Raw genomic sequence first — 16,520 nt, forward strand, 5'->3', positions numbered from 1 at the left:
CCCCCCACCTTGAACCTATGACCCCTCGTGAACGTCACCACCGACCTGGGAAAAAGCTTCCCACCGTTCACCCTATCTATGCCTTTCATAATTTTATACACCTCTATTAGGTCACCCTTCATCCTCCATCTTTCCAGTGAGAACAACCCCAGTTTACCCAATCTCTCCTCATAACTAAGCCCTTCCGAACCACGCAACATCCTGGTAAACCTCCTCTGCACTCTCTCTAAAGCCTCCACGTCCTTCTGGTAGTGTGGCGACCAGAACTGGGTGCAGTATTCCAAATGCGGCCGAACCAACGTTCTATACAACTGCAACATCAGACCCCAACTTTTATACTCTATGCCCCGTCCTATAAAGGCAAGCATGCCATATGCCTTATTCACTACCTTCTCCACCTGTGACGTCACCTTCAAGGATCTGTGGACTTGCATACCCAGGTCCCTCTGGTCTCTACACCCTTTATGGTTCTGCCATTTATCATATAGCTCCCCCCTACGTTAGTTCTACCAAAATGCATCACTTCGCATTTATCTGGATTGAACTCCATCTGCCATTTCTTTGCCCAAATTTCCAGCCTATCTATATCCTTCTGTAGCCTCTGACAATGTTCCTCACTATCTGCAAGTCCAGCCATTTTCGTGTCGTCTGCAAACTTACTGATCACCCCAGTTACACCTTCTTCCAGATCGTTTATATAAATCACAAACAGCAGAGGTCCCAATACAGAGCCCTGCGGAACACCACTAGTCACAGGCATCCAGCCGGAAAAAGACCCTTCCAATACCACCCTCTGATTTCTGTGACCAAGCCAGTTCTCCACCCATCTAGCCACCTCCCCCTTTATCCCATGAGATCCAACCTTTTGCACCAACCTACCATGAGGGACTTCGTCAAACGCTTTACTGAAGTCCATATAGACGACATCCACGGCCCTTCCCTCGTCAACCATTCTAGTCACTTCTTCAAAAAACTCCACCAGGTTAGTGAGGCATGACCTCCCTCTCACAAAACCATGCTGACTTTCATAGAAATCATAGAAACCCTACAGTACAGAAAGAGGCCATTCGGCCCATCGAGTCTGCACCGACCACAATCCCACCCAGGCCCTACCCCCATATATTATCCCTGCTAATCCCTCTCATCTTCGCATCCCAGGACACTAAGGGGCAATTTTAACATAGCCAATCAACCTAACCCGCACATCTTTGGACTGTGGGAGGAAACCGGAGAATGTGCAAACTCCACACAGACAGTGACCCAAGCCGGGAATCGAACCCACGTCCCTTATATCATTAATGAGTTTATTCCTTTCTAAATGCGCATACATCCTATCTCTAAGAATCCTCTCCAACAACTTCCCTACCACGGACGTCAAGCTCACCGGCCTATAATTTCCCGGGTTATCCTTCCTACCCTTCTTAAATAACGGGACCACATTAGCTATCCTCCAAAATTAGTTTGCTCCAAGTAGACCTTGCTTCCAGTGACATGGAGTAAACCATGTCAGTGGAAGCAAAGCTTACAGCACCTCTGAACTTTCATGCAACACCGCATCCTGCCAGGAAGCCAGTGGAGATGTCAACTGTTGCTTTTGTGAAGTTCACTATGCACATAGCTATATAATATTTGACAGATAGCAACAGCTTTGTCATTTTGGGCTGCTTTATCATTAACTACCTACATGTATCATTTCTTTTAAGATAATCCAACTTGTCTACACTTGAAGGTGAAGGAGCAATTTATTGCAGGCATGATATATGTAATGCAAGATTTCCCTGTACTAAATAGTGAAAATATAATAATGCATATACAAGAACAACGGTTCTGAAGGGCAGAGAACACTTTGAAGCAGCACTCCTGAAATGTAATTTGCAATGCTGTACGTTGAGAAGATCAATTCCACATCAAAGGTGTGCAACATTACCAACTTGTGCTGCATGATGTACAGGATTGGAATCAACACACATTTCACCATGATGTAACTAAGCAGTGAAAAGCTCGACAAAGAGGCAGCTCGTGGATTTTCACAGTGACTTCATCGCAATGTTAATGTAAGCCTACTTGTGACACTAATAAATAAATTTTTTAAAACTTGTAATACGAGACCATCTCCTGCAGCCAGAACATAGCCGAAGAAGGTCCTATGCTGGTTAGTTGTCTAATATTAGTACGAGGAGAGTTAGTTCAGAGTAGGCAAACATTATTATGCTTTTCAGACTTTTAAGTCATGAGTTGGATGTTAATTTGGGACAAAAGTGAACAATTATGAATACAATAAATTGTCAGACTGATAGTGAAAATTATCTTTAATTTACAGTTTGTGCTTAAGTTGTCAGACTACATGTGCTTCTCTGATTTAACTGATTCAGCAGTTCAGTGTTTCCTTGCATGTATCACCTGTTATTTATTACTTCTACATATGATTGTAGTCCATGTATGTCATTGACATCAGTTTTCGGTTGCTCACCATAGGCTGTTCATAGTTTCAAATGGTTTAGGGAGCAATATCCAATTTGCTTTTTTAAATAATACACACCACCAGAAGTATCTATTCAGGACATTTTTCAAAATGGGAGCATGTAGGTCTGGCACCTACTTTGCACCACTTCTGTTATGGACCTGGCTTTGGTACCTACACTCTTACAACTCCCAACTGGATGGAGAGTTGAGATGTGGTTATCAGCCATCTCACTTCTGAGCAACCTGAAATACCCTAAAATATGTCAGCCACGAAAGCCAGCATCTGCACTTCCTCATCCTCCCTCCCCTCCAGCACCAGGTAGTATCTCTTTGCATCTCTTTTCACCAACCTCAAAAAAATGACCAACAGTGCTGTCTCCAGCACAGATGAATGCTTAAATTCCAATGCTGCCACATTTGATTAAAACTAATCTGAGTTTGAAGGCTGCTGTGTTTCCTGTTTAAAGTTGCAGAGACAAATAGGAGAGAGGGAAAAGGTAAATAATAAAAATAGAGGAAAGGAAGAAGGAAAGAGAAACAAACTAAAGGAGATGGAAATGGTAAAACAATCATTCCGAGAAGCATAGAATAGATGGGAGGTTGGATGTCGTGATGATTCTGGCACAGCTGAAAGTGATCGAGTCACATGGCCACTTGCTTGTTGGGGCAAATTGATCTGACCTACATGGTCAAAAGATTGGACCCAACTGCTCAACATCCAAAAAGGATCAACTTTTTGGGCAGGCTGGTTTCACCCTGATGTACCTTCATCACTTCCTGAATATCTTTTGTGCAGTTCGCAGGTGTTCTGTGCTCTCTGAGACGCTCCAGAAACTAGTTTTTCAGGCACGGCACTAGTAGGATAGCCAATATCACTGAGCTGACTTTGTCCTGAACTCTTGTTAAATATTGCCATTTAGTTGATACTGCTTCTCCTCATTCTTTCTTCCAAAATGCATTGCAGTGTGCTTAAAGAGAGTTGACTGTATCCACCTTTCTATTGACACAGTTAGGAAGGGCTGAAGTGTGCTTCTTTTCACAGTTAACATTAAACAGGAAGTTGTGGTCAGTGATAAATTCATTGAGCTCTGCTCAAAACTGTTACATCTCCCCGTCGTGAACAATATGTGACAAGAGTTATGCTGGTCTGTACATGTTTTCCAGTGAATGTAATAATTGAAGCTTAGGGTTATGGCAATGAATATTATTTTAAAACAAAAAAATATAATTCTGAAAATCTATACAGGAGACCAACAATTCTTTTGTTGTATTTCTATGTCAAATTATGCTGTTACTGCATGTGACTGACAGTTGATTCTTGTGAAATTGTTTATTTAACCCTAAGTGATGACTTCAACATTGCATAGCTATTTATAATAAATGTGGTAGGCACTGTTGATCCATACAGCTGGAAAACTTGAAATAATATTATGGATAATGCTTGAGACTCGCTAATAAAGGAGAATAAACTTGACCTGTGTTTGATTTGCTAATGAAAAATTCATAAATTGCATACCCTGGTTTAAAGATTGAAGCTTGAAGTGTATGTAAGAAATGGGGTCAACAGAGGCCGCTACAGAATCCTATAACATCTTTTTGTTTTGAATTTTTAGAGTATAACTAAAATGATTTTATTCTATTGCGCTTATTCAGACCTACAAAAATTGGAAGTATATTTTTTTGAGAGATAAGCATTTGCATCAAAGTTAGGGAGAAGGTTTGTTTTTCAGTTTTAACAAAAACTTGTAATTAAGGATGTCAGTACATAAAGGAAGGGAATGATTAATTCTGAAGCAAATATCAAACATCCATCCCAAATTTCTTTTACCTAAAACTTTTTTAGATAATGTAATTTTCAGGCATTGTAATAAGGGCAAATAAAATCAGTTCTCATTATTTAAACCATTCAATAATTAAACGTTTGTCGGTATTGTAAATTATAATCCTCAATTACGCTCTGTACCGTAGAATGATGTGAGGGGATCCCATTGAAGCATAAAATATTCTGCTATTCTGAAGGGGCCTTAATGTGTCTCCTCCAGCTGGTGTCATGTATGCTTTAGAGGTTTTTCCCCAACTTTGCTTATGAGCAATGTATTTGTATGTGTGTGTGTATTTTCTAACCCGTGGAGCGGAATTTTGATCCCACATTAGCCGCCAGCGAGAACGGCAATGCGGGCGCAAAATCCCGCTAGAGTCAGGAAATGCCATTCTCGCCAGTGAGTTCCCAGTTTATGATTTTCCACACCCTTTGCTGGTGACCTAACGAGGTTCCCTCCCAGGAAGGTTGGGAATATAATTTTAATATAATACAATTAGCGAACCCGCCCACCAGGATGTTCCCGTCATGCCTGCACAATTTACAACAGCTCTATAAAAGCGAGAATCTGATGACCTGTCCTCCAAAGTGGATATCGGAGGTGAGTTCTCAGGTTGCCATCACCTTCCAGGGTGTCAAATAGAGAGGGGTACCGGAGAGGATGGGGGATCCAGATAAATCGAACTCGGGCTGGGATGGGGTAAGTGTCTCAGTACTGGGCTGGGGGGAGGGGGAACTTGCACACAGGCCTCAGTGGCCCTTCATTGCTATGGGTCTCTTGGTTTCAAGGAGTCTGGCAGCTGGGATGGAGATGGTGCTTCTCGGGTGGCAGCTGTAAGTTGGTGGTAGTATTATCACAGGGGGTGACATTGAAGTCCCCGGGTGGAGTCCTGTGAAATGCCAGGCTGCTTGAGCAGTGTGAGGGCCTCTGACGAGAGGTGCTTATTAGCTACATGAGGGCAGAAGAGCCTCATGAGTGCACCTTCACAAGAAGATGAGTGCAGTTAGAATGAACCCTGATCCTCATCCTGAGGGTATGGGCTATCTGGAAGTGCAAAAGCCACAGTTTATGGAGGTCAGGCTATCAGGGATTAAATTATGGGTGGCTAGCTGTTGTTGGGAGGCTTGCTTAATTCACAGCCCTGAGAGCTGGGGTAATGAGTGTGCCATCTAAGGATGAAGCTGATTGCAAACTGCAGTGTTAACATGAATCGGGTTATTAACACAAACACACACAAAGATTCGATGCAGATGAAGATAAACAATACTTATAAGTGTGAATCAAGTTCAGTCTATTATTCAACATGGGCCTGATATATTTGGAAGTTGAGCAGCTGCATTATTTAAAGTGAATATTTTGAGGTTGTAAATTGTCTCTGCAATGTGTTGATTTTCCACAAATTGCCAGAGGTTGCTTTATTTTTTTAGATGGAATCAGGTTTACAGGGAGAAGAGAGGGTTCCTTGCTTCCAGTTTGGCAGGCTTTGAGCTGCCCAAGTTACTTGCAGTAGACCATTAGCTATCGCTGGATGTCTCTTCCTCTCTCTCTTGATTGAAGCTCTTGCCAAGATGGATCTGAAACAGGTTGCATTTTCTTGCAATGGAAAGTCAAGATGACTGGTGTATCATGTATCAAACAAAATGCCGTCACCTTCCAAATAGGGCAGGTGGTAATCTTATTTAGGAAGCCAAAGTCTCTTTATTAGCTATGTGTTCAAAAGGGGCCAAGATTTTTACACATGCAGGGAAAGCAATTATCTGTTTGAAAAAAAAATCTTTTTAGGTCAAACCAAATAAACAAACTCAAATTAAGTCAGGACAAAGTGAAAGGGGCAGCTCCCCAAAAGGAGGGGGAACAGCCCGAACAAAAATCAAAGTACAAAGGAAACTTGAAAACATCAAATTAAAATGTGATTGAGGACTCATTGAATTTCAAAAGCCTTTTCGCGTCTGGATATGTTTGGGCTTGTAATCCACAACGTGAAGCCGTACTGCCTGCAGCTCCAGAAAAGTGTCATTCATAATCCACTATTGAAAAGTGTACCTCATTTTTAAGGGGCTTCAAGCTCCTTTCAGCAGTGGCTGTCCACTGGATTTCCTATCTTCCCAACTGCTGACCTGACTATAGCATGCACAATTAGTACCGGGAATTAAAATGACTACATCAGTGGCTGATACTGACACTGGGCGGAATTTTCCCATCCCGCCCACCATGGGAATCACAAGGGGGTGGGACACGGACCATGCACCTGCCCCATGTCTAATTGCAATCCTTCTGCTGAAGCTGGATAAGCAGCATAACCTTGTTCTGCTACTCTATACCTCTGTTAATAAAGTACTATACACTTTATTTACTGCTCTCTCAACCTGTCCTGCTTTGTTCAATGACTTAAACACATATACACCAAGATCCTTCTGCTCTTGCACCCCTTTTAGAATTGTACCCCTGATTTTAAAGTGGGTGGAATTTTCTGCTCTGGATATTAAGTGCTCCGATGGGTTTCCACGCCAGATCACCTGCTTTTCAGCTCATTATATATGCACGAACAGGAAAGATGTTGGGCCCGATTTTACCATTGCGTCCCGGGCGCGAAAACGTGGTAAACTCGGGCGTCAGGCCATTAATGCGATCCGCGCCTGCGCAGATGGCCACTTCACTGGGAATGGCCGCGATCCGATTCGCGTCCGAAACAGGCGCAACGGCGATTTAAATGCATTTAGGCAGGCCAGATCATCCTCTGGTGGGGGAGGACGGGGTGCAGTGGGGTCCACTGCCACTCTGCGGGCGATTGCTGGGGGGGGGGGGAAGGGGGCAGAGGGTCATGGTCAGTCTGGGTAGCGGGGGGGGGGGTGGATAAGGGGGACAGTGATGTCTGTGGGGACCATTGCTCTCGCTTTTTGCTCTCGAGTCGCTTTATCTGCTTTTTGTGGCCCGGGAGTGATCTGACACGGGCGTGTTTTTTCAAAATTTTTTCTAACTGCGCATGCATAGTTCAGAGCGCCGATCATTTCGAGCGCGCTAAGCCCTGCCCACAGCATGATTCAGACCCGCGATCTTTTTTTCAAGCAAAGTGCTAATGGGGGTCCTGAGAACAGATTTCCAAGCCGGATCTGAATTGCACCCAGATTCAGCACTTAGAATGAAAATGGTAAAATTGGATCCTGTGGCAGAACAGGCTGTGATTTGCCCATCCTTTCGTGACCTTATCAGGCTATCATCTTGGGTGCCATATTTAAACAGTACCCGCACACATCATTCATTCATTACAGTCTAGGTCAGGTGATTGACAATGAGGGCCCCCAAATTCAGTGACAAAAGAGCTGGGGGTTGTTCTGGACACCTTGGAGGAATGGCGGGATGTCCTCTACCCACATGATGGGAAAAGAAGGGCCACAAACTGCACAACTCAACTTTGGGGGAGGTGGCCAACATGGTCAGCATTAACTCTACACACAGGAGACCTGCCATCCAGTGCAGATAAATGAGCGAAGATCTAATCGGTTCTGCCAGGGAAAGTCAACCTGCTCCTCACACTCAGCTCACACTCTCACAAGCTCATCAGACATCCACAGGGTGACAGTCCAGAGGGATCTCGCACACCACCATCACAAGGGTTGTCACCACTGACTTTCTCACATACACTCCTTGACACCTTCATCTCCTCTGACATCATGTGTAGCTTGTGTCTTCATACTTTACACGGGTCTACTCAGCACCCACAAATTGCAGGCATCCATATCATCTGCCACAGAATCTGTCCTCACTTCTGTCCATCTGTCTTTATGCAGAACAAACTCACCCACGATAAAAAGGAGAAATCCCAAACCAGCTGGGACTGCCTGAGCTCAAGGCTCTGTCAGAGCTTGTGGCAGAGCTGGCCTGAGATGATCTTGGATTTTCCTTTATTTTGCCTGCCAGTGTTTTAACCCTCTGTATGTTAATGTTCCTAAGAGTTCTGCCATTTACAGTATAAGTCACACCTAAATTTGATCCTCCTAAATGCATCACCTCGTATTTGTCCAGATTAAACTCCATTTCGGTGCCCAAGTCTCCAATCTATCAGCAACTCCACCAATCTTACTAATCAGACCACCCACATTTTCCTCCAGATCATTTAGATATGCTACATACAACAGACGTCCCAGCACTGATCCCTGTGGAACACCACTAGCTACATATCTCCATTCTGAAAAACACTTTTCCACTGCTCGTCTCTGTCTTCTATAACCAAACCAGTTCTGTATCCATCTAGCCAGCACCCCCCCAAATCCCATGTGATTTTAGTTTTTGTACCAGTCTGCCATATGGGACCTTGTCAAACGCCTTACTAAAGTCCATATAAACTACATCCCTTCCCTCATCAATTATCTTTATCACCTCTTCAAAAAACTCAATCAAGTTGATGAGACATGACCTTCCCTGTACAAAACCATGCTGCCTGTCACTAACCAAATGTGCATTCATCCTGTCCCTCAGTATTTTCTCCAAAAGCTTCCATCAGGCTGCCATCAGGCTCAGCAGCCTATAATTTCCTGGATTATCCCTGCTTCCTTTATTAAACAAGGGAACAACATTGGCTAATCTCCAGTCCTCTGGAACCAGGTCTGTGGTCAAAGAGGATGTGAAGATATCTGTTAAGGCCCCAGCTCTTTCTCCCCTTGCCTCCCATTGTAACCTGGGAGAGATCTCATCTGGCCCTGGGGACTTGTTTATCTTAATGCAATTCAGGATACTGAACACTTCCTCCTTCGATATAGTGACATTCTCTAGAGTGTTCACACACCTACCCCTGACCTCAACATCTATCGTGTCCTTCTCCTTGGAATCCTGTATATCCCTTGATATCCAGGGTTCTTGTTCGCCCCACCCTTTACCTTAACAGGAACATGTTGGCCCTGTACTCTCTCTGATTCCCTTTTGAATGATTTTCATTGTTCTGATGTGGATATTCTTACAAGCAGCTGCTCCCAGTCCGCTTGGCCAGATCTTGTCTTATCACATTAAAATTGGCCTTCCCCCAATTCAGAACCTTTATTTCCAGTCCATCTTTGTCTTTTTCCATAATGACCTTAATTATTTATGGTTATGGTCACTATTTCCAAAATGCTCTCCCACTAATACTTCTATCACCTGCCCGACTTCATTCAAAAGATGTGCAGGATAGGTGGACTGCCGTGCTAAATTGCCCCTTAGTGTCCGAAGATGTATAAGTTAGGTGGATTAGCCATGGTAAATGAACGAGGTTACAGGGATGTGGTGGGGGCGTCGCCGTGGTAAAGATGCTCTTTCGGAGAATTGGTGCAGACTCGATGGGCAGAATGGCCTCCATCTGCATTGTAAGGATTTGATGGATTCCCTAAAAATAAGTCCAGTACCGCCCCCTCTCTTGGAGGACTTTCTATGTGCGGCGTAGAAAAGCTCTCCTGGATGCACGTTAAGAATTCACCCCCTCTAAAACTTTTGCACTTTATCCCAATTAATATCAGGGAGGTTGAAATTTCCTGCTATTATTACCCTACTAATTTTACATTTCTCTGAGATTTGCCTACATATCTGCTTTTCGACCTCTCCCTGACTGCTTGGGGGCCTATAGTACACTCCCAGCAAAATGATTGCCCCTTTTTGTTTTTAAGTTCTATCCATGTGGATTCAATTGAGGAGCCTATTAAGATATCATCCCTCCTCACCACCGTAATTGACTCCTTGATTAGTAATGCAACACTATCTTCTCTTTTCCACACCTCTACTGTCCCACCTGAAGATTCTACACCCTGCAATATTGAGCTGCAAGTCCTGTCCCACCCTCAACCATGTCTCTGTGATAGCAATATTATCATATTCCCATGTTTTAATCAACGCCCTCAATTCATCTTCCTTACCCGTAAGATTCATTTGCATCAAAATAAATGCCATCCAGCCTTGCCATAGTCCTTTGTGCCTTAACATGATTATCTTCGCTCTGCCTTCCAGAGTGACTTGTGGATGGTACACACTGCTGCCACTGTGTTGTTAGTGGAAGGAATGAATGTTACGGTGCTGGATGAAATACCAATCAAGCAGACTGCTTTGTCCAGGATGGTGTTGAATTGAGTGTCCTTGTCTGACAGATTTTGGGAAGTCAGGTCAGGAGTCACCCCTGCATAATTCTCAGCCTCTGGCCTGCTTTTCTAGCTACAGTATTTATATGACTGGCCCAGTTGAGTTTCTGCTCAATGTTAACTCCCAGGATGTTGATGGTGGCAGATCGTATTGGTAATGCTACTATAATTGTCAAGGGGAGATAGTTAAGATTCTCCCTTGTTGGAGATGGTCATTGCCTGACACTTGTGGCATGCAAATCTTTCTTGCTATTCTGCTCCAGGACAAGTGCTAATGAACTACATATACCCAAAATAAACTTCTCCGGCACAAATGCTGGCGACCTGATGTCACTCCATCAGCTGCTTCACCATCTGACAGATTTTTTCAAAGTTTCACACTGGCTGACGGTGGCGCGGCCCGTGCTGGCTGACGGGAGTTGTAGTTCCTGTTGCTCGTCCCGCCCGCCGCCGGCGGCACTGCAGCTGGGAGCGGGGAACTACAACTCCCGGCATGCCCCACGCCCCGCTGCTCCGTTACCCAGGCAAAGGCAAACATGGCGGAGGGGGAGAAGGCGGCGGAGACCGCGGTACCGGAGGGCACATCTCCGCCTCCACTGCTCATCAGGTCGTCCAGTGTCAGCCTCTTCAGCGACTGCGTCCAGCAAGGGGTCCAGCAGCTGCTGCCGCTCAAGTTCGACAAGAACATCAAGCAGGCGTTTTACAACACGGGCGCGCTGATATTTGTGGCCATCTCCTGCGGTGCCGCCGTGCTCGTCTACTTCATCCTGGAGGCGTTCCTACGGCCGCTGCTCTGGGCCGTGCTCTGCGGCACCTTCCTGCACCCTTTCAAGACCACCCTTACTAACCTGGTGAGGAAGTGGCTGGGTGGCCTCCAGGACTCGGGCACGCCCATCGTTTTAGCCACACTCATGCTGCCCATCTCGTTCATCAACCGCGGGGTGGAGATGTTGGGTAACCAGGTGCTGCTGAAGCGCAAAGTGTTGTTGGGGTTGGCCATGGGCGCGCCCATCCTCTATCTCCTGTACTGCTTCAGCACCTGGGTGGGACTGCGGCTGCTTCTCACTAACACCGGGCACCTTATCTCCTTGGCGCTCGAATATTTAAACACATTGTGGGTAAGTTGAAAAATAATGTTTATAGATGATCAGAGTCTGTAAAATAAAAATAAGTTGTTGAAAAACTTCCTGGGATACCCAGGATTCTTCTGTTATAGAGCAATATAGCATGGAAACATGCCCTTCGGCCCAACTGGTCTATGCCGACCATGGTGCCCTCCTAGCTAGTCTCAATTGCCAGCGCTTGGCCTATATCCCTCTAATCCTTTCCCATCCATGTACTTATTCAAAAGCTTTTTAAATGTTGCTATTGAACCTGCCTCAACTACTTTCTCTGGCAGCTCATTCTATATATGCACCACCCTCTGTGGGAAGAAGTTGCCCCACAGGCCCCTTTCAAATCTTTCCCCTCTCACCTGAAACCTACGCCCTCCAGTTTTTAATTCCCTGACCCTAGGAGAAAGACTCTGTGTTGATCCTATCTATGCCTCATGATTTTATACACCTCAATAAGGTCACCCCTCATTCTTCTTGCAACAGATCTTCATGGGCAGATTGATGCGATGCATTCCATGGGCTGGGAATCATGGTCATATTTGCATACATTTTCCACTTGTGGGAACAGGAAGCCACACCGCCCATGTCTTGTGTGGAGTTAGTTGAGTGCATGCAGTGTTTTTGATGGAGGGCAAAGTCAGGAATCTCTGCTGTTGGGTTAGTGATATATTGTTGCCTTTTTAGCACGTGTCTCTGCCCCATGTTTCAATCCACCCGCGTAGTGGGTTGATACTAGCTGCATAAGCTTTTTTTTATTCATTCATGGGACATGAGTGTTGCTCATGTTTTCTCTGTTTTGGGGTGGTGGCCCAAGGTCCGGAATTGCATTCCAGTATGTCCAGGTTATAAAGTTTTCTAAAGTTTATTGCCCATCCCTATTTGCCCTTGGAGGGCAGGTAGGAATCAACCACATTGCTGTGGCTCTGGAGTCACATCTAGGCCAGACTAGGTAAAGACAGCAGATTTCCTTTCCTAAAGGACATTAGTGAATCAGATTGGTTTTTCCGATAATTGACAATGGTGTCATGGTCATCAGTAGATTCTTAATTCCAGATATTTTTGATTTGATTTATTGTTGTCACATGTATTAACATACAGTGAAAAGTATTGTTTCTTGTGTGCTATATGGACAAAGCATACCGTTCATAGAGAAGGAAACGAGAGAGTGCAGAATGTAGTGTTACAGTCATAGCTAGGGTGTAGAGAAAGATCAACTTAGTGCAAGGTAAGTCCATTCAAAAGTCTGACAGCAGCAGGGAAGAAGCTGTTCTTGAGTCGGTTGGTATGTGACCTCAGACTTTTGTATCTTTTTACCGAAGGAAGAAGGTGGAAAAGAGAATGTCTGGGGTGTGTGGGATCCTTAATTATGCTGGCTGCTTTGCCAAGGCAGCGGGAAGTGTAGACGGAGTCAATGGATGGGAGGCTGGTTTGTGTGATGGATTGGGCTACGTTCATGTCCTTTTGTAGTTTCTTGCGGTCTTGGGCAGAGCAGGAGCCATACCAAGCTGTGATACAACCAGAAAGAATGCTTTCTATGATGCATCTGTAAAAGTTAGTGAGAGTCGTAGCTGACATGCCAAATTTCCTTAGTCCTCTGAGAAAGCAGAGGCGTTGGTGGGCTTTTTTAACTATAGTGTCAGCATGGGGGGGACCAGGACAGGTTGTTGGTGATCTGGACACCTAAAAACCTGAAGCTCTTGACACTTTCTACTTCGTCTCCATTGATGTAGACAGGGGCATGTTCTCCTTTACACTTCCTGAGGTCGATGACAATCTCCTTCGTTTTGTTGACATTGAGGGAGAGATTATTGTTGCCACACTAGTTCACCAGATTCTCTATCTCACTCCTGTACTCTGTCTCGTCATTGTTTGAGATCCGACCCACTACGGTGGTGTCGTCAGCAAACTTGAAAATCGAATTGGAGGGGAATTTGGCCACACAGTCATAGGTGCACAAGGAGTATACATTTTTATATTTTTTATTGAATTCAATTTCTATATATTTATTCAATATATTTTTTATTGAATTCAAATTCCACCATCAGCCGTGGCGGGATTTGAACCCAGGTCCGCGGAACATTAGCTGAGTTTCTAGATTAGCAATAATACCACTAGGCTATCGCCTCCGAGTATTAACCATTTCCCAGAATAACTGAGATTTTAAGTGATTACTTTGTGCAAGTCTTTTTGAATGGGGATGTTGGTGTTGCTTGTGATTCAGTCCATCTCCTGACGATGACTGCATTGTGCAGATGTGACAGTATGGAACAGCATTAGGAATCACTCAGTTGGAATGGGCTTAAGCCCACATTATCATGAAGGCTTAAATGTAGCTGACATTTTTCTCATGGCAGCATTTAGCTGCATGTCTATGATCTATGCATGCTGACTGCAGGACCATGAGGCAGAGAGTGTTCTGCAGCAAAGTAATCTATAATCGCTGTTGTGATACAGAGCCCCTTGGCTGTGCTTCCCCCATGACATTCCAGCAAATTTCCAGGCCAGGTTCACCTTAGTTTTTACTTTATGGGCAGTGTGGAGGAGATGAGGCTGAAAGGTGTGACTACAGTCTGGGTAGATGCCCAAGTATTTTGGGTCAGGATTATAGATGAACTACCTTTCACAGAAGGAAACATTCCATTCTGTCCTAATGGTATTATTGTTTTGATGGAATGTCAGCACAACTGTCTTCTCTGTTTTGGGGTGGTGGCCCAAGGTCCAGAATTGCATTCCAGTATGTCCAGGTTCTAAAGTTTTCTAAAGTTCATTTATTGGTGTCACAAGTAGGCTTACATTAACACTGTAATGAAGTTACTGTGAAAATCCCCTAGTCGCCTTGCCTACCAGAGTTGTACTTTTTCTAGTTTTAGCGTCTGCATCTGTACTGCTCTGGGATTGAAAAAGGCCTGTACAAGCACCTACTCCTGTGACAGACCATTGTTCAATGTCTGTTTTCAGTCTCATCAAGATAAATGTGGAACTTACGGTTACCCGTTAAGGTATTGATATACCATATCACACAACTCTTCAGCTTAATTGTTTAACAAAATGAATTGATTAAATTGGAGTTAAAGGTTGACAGGAAAAACATTAGCTGATCAATGGGCTACCTTCAAAGAAGAGATTATTCTTAAGACAAGGTATATTCCCTCAAAAGGAAAAGATAGGACAACAAATCCAGAGCTGACCAAATAAAGGGGATATAATCCAAAAAAAATTAAGTTTGCTCAAAACAAGTGTCAGGTAGAAAATACAACTGAAAACCAAGCTGAATATAGAAGGTTCAGAGGGGAGGTGAAGGAGGAAATAAGAGAAGCAAAGAGGGAATGTGAAAAGAGACTAGCAGTGACATTTAAAGGGAATTCCAAATCAGAAAATACTACCCAGGCCTTGTGGAAAGAGGGGATAATTCTGAAACTAGATGTGTTTAAAATGGAAAAGGAGGAGGTATTGGATAGGTTATCTGTCTTTAAAAATTGATAAGGGACTGGATGAGATATACCCAATGATACTGAGGAAAGTGAGAGTGGAAATTGCAGAGGCAATAGCCATAATGTTTTAGTGTAAGGTTGGTCCTGGATGACTGGAGAATTACAAACGTTACGTCCTTGTTCAAAAAAGGGTGTAAAGGTAAGCACAGCAACTACAGTTTAACTTCGGTGATGGTCAGAGCAGTTTCTTGCTTCTCTAAGGCCGACCAGTTTGTTTGAGAGGCAGTTTATCAAACTATATTTATTTAGTTAATGATGATCTGCTCAACAGCATTGTGGACCATAGAAGGTAATAGGACAGTTGCTTTTGAGATCAAGGACTGGTTTTCAGGATGCCAAAGCCTTGGGAATGGCATGAGACCTATGAGTTACCTTAGTGTAAATTATGTTGGAGACAAGTTTGGCAAGACGCATCCATCCATTTGATCCTTGGTTCTTGAGCAATTCTGTTAGATGCCATCGATCCCAGCAGCCTTTGCCTTAATGAATTGATGACAAGCTAAATGTGGTCACCTATATGCTCTTTCATCAAGGACTTAGCAATTAATGTCATCAAAAAGGGAACTGATCACACAAAAGTGGCTCCCCAGTCATAAGAATCATGAAAGCATTGAACATGCCTCCAGTGATTAGAAATATAGCAACTAGAAGCAGGAATAGGCCATTCAGCCCTTTGAGCCTGCTCCACCATTTATCTTGATCATGACTGATTATCAAATTTAATATCCTGATCCCTACTTCCTCCCATATCCCTTGATCCCTTTAGCCCCGAGAACTATATCTAATTTTTTCTTGAAATCAGACAACGTTTTGGCCTCAACTACATTCTGTGGTAGTGAATTCTACACATTCACTGCTCTCTGGGTGAAGACGTTTCTCCTCACAGTTCTAAAAGGTTTACCCCCTATCCTCAATCTATGACCCCTAGTTCTGGACTTCCCACCTCTACTCTGTCTAACCCTGTTAGAACTGTTTAAGTTTCTATGAGATCCCCTCTCACTCTTCTAAACTCCAGTGAATATAATCCTAACTGACTGAATCTCTCCTCATATGACAGATCTGCTGTCCCAAGAATCAGCCTGGTAAACCGTCACTGTACTTCCTCAGATAAAGATACCAAAGCTGCACACAATACTCGAGGTGTGGCCTCACCTGAGCCCTATACAATTGCAGCAAAACTTCCCTATCTCTATACTCAAATCCTCTCACTATGAAGGCCAACATACCATTTGCCATCTTTATTGCTTGCTTTTCCTGCGTGCTTACTTTCAGTGACTGATGTACAAGGTCTTGTTGAGTATCCATCTCTTTCAATTTACACCCATTCAAGTAATAATCAGTCTTCCTATTATTGCTGCCAAAGTGGAAAATCTAATTTATCCACATTATACTGCATCTGCCATGCACATGCCCACACACTCAGCCACACACACTTGAGGATGTAACTAGTAGAGTTGACCGAGAAGAACCAGTGGGTGCAATTTATTTAGACTTTCTGAAGGCTTTCAAGGTCTCACATACCTTGTAACATAT

At 43.9% G+C, this 16,520-nt stretch overlaps 1 protein-coding gene across 4 annotated transcripts in view; it reads left to right on the forward strand.

The window, feature by feature from the left end:
• Positions 1 to 10,899: 10,899 nt before the first annotated feature.
• tmem245 (transmembrane protein 245) overlaps positions 10,900 to 16,520 on the forward strand; it is a 107,022-nt gene continuing 101,401 nt past the window's right edge. For 2 of the 4 annotated variants that reach the window (XM_078237072.1, XM_078237073.1), the window contains exon 1: positions 10,906 to 11,499. In XM_078237072.1, the coding sequence (XP_078093198.1) occupies positions 10,918 to 11,499 (582 nt within the window). In that variant the 5' untranslated portion in view covers positions 10,906 to 10,917. Of the gene's footprint in view, positions 11,500 to 16,520 lie in introns of all 4 variants that reach the window. The other 2 variants (XM_078237075.1, XM_078237074.1) reach the window with 2 other exon arrangements.

This window comes from Mustelus asterias, chromosome 2 (assembly GCF_964213995.1).
Source record: "Mustelus asterias chromosome 2, sMusAst1.hap1.1, whole genome shotgun sequence".
Classification (NCBI taxonomy): domain Eukaryota; kingdom Metazoa; phylum Chordata; class Chondrichthyes; order Carcharhiniformes; family Triakidae; genus Mustelus; species Mustelus asterias.